The sequence below is a fragment of the Phoenix dactylifera genome, chromosome 17, assembly GCF_051530095.1.
Source record: "Phoenix dactylifera cultivar Ajwa chromosome 17, Ajwa_hap1_PhDact_Kaust_v1.1, whole genome shotgun sequence".
NCBI lineage: Eukaryota > Viridiplantae > Streptophyta > Magnoliopsida > Arecales > Arecaceae > Phoenix > Phoenix dactylifera.
Genome location: NC_143206.1, coordinates 13326514 through 13331982, shown reverse-complemented (window position 1 = coordinate 13331982; position 5469 = coordinate 13326514). Strand labels below are relative to the sequence as shown.

General features: G+C 46.3%; 1 protein-coding gene across 1 annotated transcript; it reads left to right on the top strand.

Moving 5' to 3' along the window:
• The first annotated feature begins 1569 nt into the window (after nt 1-1569).
• LOC103707928 (xyloglucan 6-xylosyltransferase 2-like) lies at nt 1570-3583 on the top strand. Its single transcript, XM_008792642.6, has one exon. It carries the CDS (start codon nt 2027-2029, stop codon nt 3374-3376), a length of 1350 nt encoding a protein of 449 aa, XP_008790864.2. The 5' UTR covers nt 1570-2026; the 3' UTR covers nt 3377-3583.
• The last annotated feature ends 1886 nt before the right edge of the window (nt 3584-5469 follow it).

The window sequence follows — 5469 nt, the reverse complement described above, 5'->3', positions numbered from 1 at the left end:
CATAGTTCACGAGGGTAATTACATTTTATTCAGGACGAATGGTATTGGTGTACTCCTTGTCTGCGAGGATGCTTAATGTCACACTATTATGGACAAACAAGAACAATGACTTCTGGCATACCATTCAGTCTTTAATTACCTCGAACAACATACCCTTAATATCACTCCATTCTGGACAAACAAGAATAATGTCTTCTGGCATAACATTCAGTTTTTAATTACCTTGCACAACAGAGCAAGTGGATATTCTATCCTGTTGTGGTTGATTATTATGGTACCATGTTCCTTTGTAATGCAACAACTAAAAAAAAAAAGTACATAAGGTTAGAAAGTTGCCATGAAATTTGTATTAATTTTACCACATTATTGGACTTCTCTACTTTTAAGTAAAATTTGCTTATTGAACTCAACATTAGCAAAAAAAAAAAAATTGATGCATCGGCAACTCACACAAGTCTCGCGTGAGTATTGCCATCTGAATCAAGAGACAAAATACTTCACAAAGGTGGAGAAACATATACAAAGCGGATCCAGAGAACTCTCCAGAATGGTGAGTAGCTAAGGAAGCGACTTAGTTGGCAGCTCTATTCATCTTTTGAAATACATGCACAACCTGAAAGACTCACACTCCCTCAATAGCCTCTAGATGTCCTTTAGTAACAAGTGGTCGAACACCTCCAGCCCCTTCTGTAGAATCCGCTTAATCACCTCCATCGAGTCTCCTTCTAGGATGATGTTCCTAGCCTCTAAAACTCGCCTTGCATAGGAGACTCCGTTCCAGATGGTCCTGAGTTTTGCCCTCGAAACTGATGACTCGAAGGTGTGCCGCCTTCTCGCCGCAATCAACCTGAACTCGTGATTCCTAATCATAAAGGCAACACTAGTGCAGCCTCTACCAACTAGCAGACTACCATCAAAATTCATCTTAAGGTGGCAGGAGAATGAGGGCTCCCACGAAACGAGGACATACCTAAGTGCTGTAACATTAGAGGGGGAAATCCAGATATCTCTAGCCAAGATGGTATCTTTTTGTGGACTAGAAATAAGTAAGGCTACAATAGACTTGTTAGGCATTGGTCATTAGGGTGTGCTACTCAAAGAATGTCAACCTAGAATTTGCATGGACAACATTGGGGTAAATCAGCGTTGGATAATTTGTTATTCTAAGCACATGTTTAGGTCATCGAAAGAAATTTGAATTTAAATTTTGATTGAATTTGTAAACCATAAAATTTATTTGAGCATGATCTATATCGACCACCACAATTTTAATTTAAATTTTTTGGGAAGAAAAAAACTCTTCAAATATTTTTTTTTATCTTTTCTGCAAATCAATTCAGATCAATAGATTCAAGACTGGAATTTAGCTGGAAACTTCGGCAGATTTGTTTTTTTAAAAAAAGGTACGAGCTTGATGGGTTTCTGGAGAAATATTGAAACGGATCATAAACAGAGAATATTTTTGTGCCATATCATGTCCGTCTATCTGCTCCGTTCAAATCCTACGGCACATGTCACATCCAGCTTGGCCCTAACGCGTGCACCGTGTCCGCTCCAGCCCTCAATCAAACGCGCCCTTTCCGACATTATACCCCTCCAATCCTCGCCAAGCCAAACATCGCGACTCCTCTCTCCTCCCTCTCTTCCCATTACAACCCACGCCATTATTGCCTGCTCGCGCTCATAACTCAGCATCTTCCTCCCTCTCCTCTCTATCCCATCCCCGTATTCTTTACCTTTATCCCTCCATAGACAACGAGAATAAAACCACAGCCGAAGAACGTGCGACTTATACCACTCCCACTCCTCGTCCCTCCCTCCATTATTTAATCTAATGTAAACTCTAGACCAGTATTCCTACCTTTCTAGAGAACAAGGGTCCAATCGTGGCAGAGGAACAGCAACAAAAGATATTACGAGGAAGAACAGGTGGAAGAAGAAGAGTATAAAAGGGTTAGAAGAATAATAAAAGAACAGGGTGTGGGGGGGGGGAGAGAGGGGAGGTGGAGGTATAGTAGGATCGGAAATGTTGTGCCGGTGCTTGGGTGAGCGGCGGGTCCGCCAGATCCGGCGCGCCCTCCGGCGGGGGAAGCTCACCTTCCTCTGCCTCTTCGTCACAGTCATCGTCCTCCGCGGCACCATCGGTGCCGGCAAATTTGGCACCCCCGAGCAGGACTTCAACGAGATCCGCCAGCGCCTCCGCCCCCACGGCTCCCTCCCCCACCGTGCCCTCGTCGAACAGCAAGCCGACCATTCCTCCGCTGCCACCGCCGGGAAAGCCTTCGTCGCCGACGAGGGCGACGACGATCCGCCGCGGGATCCCAACATTCCCTATTCGCTGGGCCCCAAGATCTCCGACTGGGACGAGCAGCGCGCCGCCTGGCTCCGCCGCCACCCGGAATCCCCTAACTTCTGGGGCCCCAACAAGCCCCGCGTCCTCCTCGTCACCGGCTCCTCCCCCAAGCCCTGCGAGAACCCCGTCGGCGACCACTACCTCCTCAAGTCCATCAAGAACAAGATCGACTACTGCCGCGTCCACGGCATCGAAATCTTCTACAACCTCGCCCTGCTCGACGCCGAGATGGCCGGTTTCTGGGCCAAGCTCCCTCTGATCCGCTCCCTCCTCCTCGCCCACCCAGAGGTCGAGTTCCTCTGGTGGATGGACTCCGACGCCATGTTCACCGACATGGCCTTCGATCTCCCCTGGGAGCGCTACGCCCCCTTCAACCTCGTCATGCACGGCTGGAACGAGATGGTGTACGACGACAAGAACTGGATCGGCCTCAACACCGGCAGCTTCCTCCTCCGCAACTGCCAGTGGTCGCTCGACCTCCTCGACACATGGGCCCCAATGGGTCCCAAGGGCAAGGTCCGCACCGAGGCCGGCAAGGTCCTGACCTCCTTCCTCAAGGACCGGCCGGTGTTCGAGGCCGACGACCAGTCGGCCATGGTGTACCTCCTCGTCACGCAGCGCGATCGCTGGGCCGACAAGGTCTACCTCGAGAGCGCCTACTACCTCCACGGCTACTGGGGTATCCTCGTCGACCGGTACGAGGAGATGATCGAGAACTACCACCCAGGCCTCGGCGATCACCGGTGGCCCCTTGTGACTCACTTTGTCGGCTGCAAGCCCTGCGGCAAGTTCGGGGACTACCCCGTCGAGCGCTGCCTTAAGCAGATGGACCGGGCGTTCAACTTCGGTGACAACCAGATCCTCCAGATGTATGGCTTCACCCACAAATCGCTTGTCAGCCGTAGGGTGAAGAGGATCAGGAATGAGACGAGCAATCCGCTCGATTTGACGAAGGACGAGCTCGGGCTGCTGCACCCGTCGTTCAAAGCTGCTGTCAAGGTCCCAAATGCTGCTGCATCTTGAGAGTAAAATTGTTTGGTTCTTTTCTCTCTTTCTTTTTTGCTTTAGAGGTAACTTTTATTTAGATATCTATGATCGGAGGAGGCTTGGGTTATAGATATATAATTATAATGTGATGTTCTGGTTCTTTGTGCTTATTTGCGGACAGTTGTCTGACCTATGCATGTAGGAATTGGGCTACTAATTCAAATCTACTACCTCTTTCATGGATTCCTATTGTCTTGCTGAAAGCATCGATTTTTGTCAGAACTATATGGTGTCAAAGTTTTAAATACTGTGGGATGGAGCCGTCCCGGTTTAAACATGTAATGGGGATGATGGATGCCCTGTTTGATTCATTTCCAGGCTCGTCCCATCCCGACACTTAGGGATGCTAGGATGCTCCTACCAGTATTTAAAAAATTATGGGTTCCCCTTACAAATCGAACTGAAGCACAATATTCTGGGTGCTTATTTTCGGACAATTCTCTCATGTATGCATCTAAGGATCTAGAGAGCAATCCAAAATTGTCTCCTTTTTATGGCTTTCTTATTGTTCTTTTGGCATTTTGTTTAAGAATCTAACAAGTCTTACTCAAAGGCCGTAGATTCCTTGTTTCTTAGCTCTTATTGCTCAAAAGTTCTCCGCTGGTTTGCTTCAGTGGCTTCTTTTGATTAGGCATTTTCTATTACAATCGCACATAACGACAAGCTTGATAAAACTACAATTTTGTCATTCTCTAACAACCTTAGATGCAAGCTATTGTGCTTTGCACTTTCCTAGTAGATTGTTCTACTGCCTTTGTTTCATTGTATTTTGTTGGATTCATGCTAAGTTTTGTGTCTCCTGTAGACAAAGCTTTTTCTACCTTTCTGTGAGAAGAAGCCACTTGACTGGTGGACGAGAAAACATCATTCACCAATTTTGCGGGTTCTCAAGATGTGTCATTTGATTTTTCTTTCTCATTTCATGGATGAAAAGGTTAGTTTTGTCGATTAATGGTGACTTGGATCAAGTCATGTACTTGACTACATTTGTGTGGAGCTGCCCTATCACATTAATTGAAATGCACTATGATCTTTTATAGTGGTGAGTTTTTTTGGATCCACAAACAATATATGACACTTCTTGTGCCCTTGTGTGGACACTTAAAACTGAAAGAGCTACACAGTTCTCCTCTCAAGACACATCTATCTGACCTTTTCTTTTCTTTTTAATCTACTCAAAGAATAATTAAGCATCCTCTACTTAGTGGGCTTCAAATCTCTGCTCGTCTCTGGATGGTAACCTAGTTTAAAATCATCTCTAATTTCATTTCTTGCTTTCTTTAAATTGTGTGAGAAATTCTTTCGAATTTAACTAGTAAAATGTAAAGCTGCATTAAAATTTATTATGTATTTGATTTCAGCTTGCCTATCTTTTATACTTGTTTCTACCTTTTGATATGAATTTAGCTTTTCTATGTTTTATTTTTTTATGGTAATTTTTAAAGGATTTTTAATTCTCAAAGCATTTGAAGCAAAATTCATGACCCAATACCTTCTCCATAAATTCTTGACTCAATACCTTCATCATAGAAGTTTTTATTTCTTTAAGCAGAATTGTGTTGTTTCTGGTGACAGCAGCCAGTGTTTTTTTGTGCCACCTGTTGGTTTGCTGAAAAGTTGCCAGCCATGCTTTTCTTTGTACTTCGGGGTTCAAGGTTTCCCTTTTCAGAAGTACCAACCAGGTGTTATAAACCTTTCACACCACCACTCGTTATCTCCTTCCTCTTATTTGTCTTCTTCCATAATAACAAGCTCAACTATGTACTAGAGTTGGGCACTGGGCCGGGCCGCCCACGGCCCGGCACGAAGCGGGCCGTGCCTGGCACGGCCCGCTAGCTACAGTACCGGGCCGTGCCTGGCACGGCCCATTTAAGGGGGCCGTGCTGGGTCACGTGTTTCTGGCCCGCGGGCCGAGCCCGGCACGGCCCGCTTCGGGCCTGGGCCGGCACGGCCCGCTCTTGGCCCGCGGCCCTGGCCCGGTCCGGGCCTGGGGCTAGGCACGGCCCATCTCCATAAAAATTAATGCTTCATAAATTTTTTTAATAAATTAATAAATATTGAAAACTAAG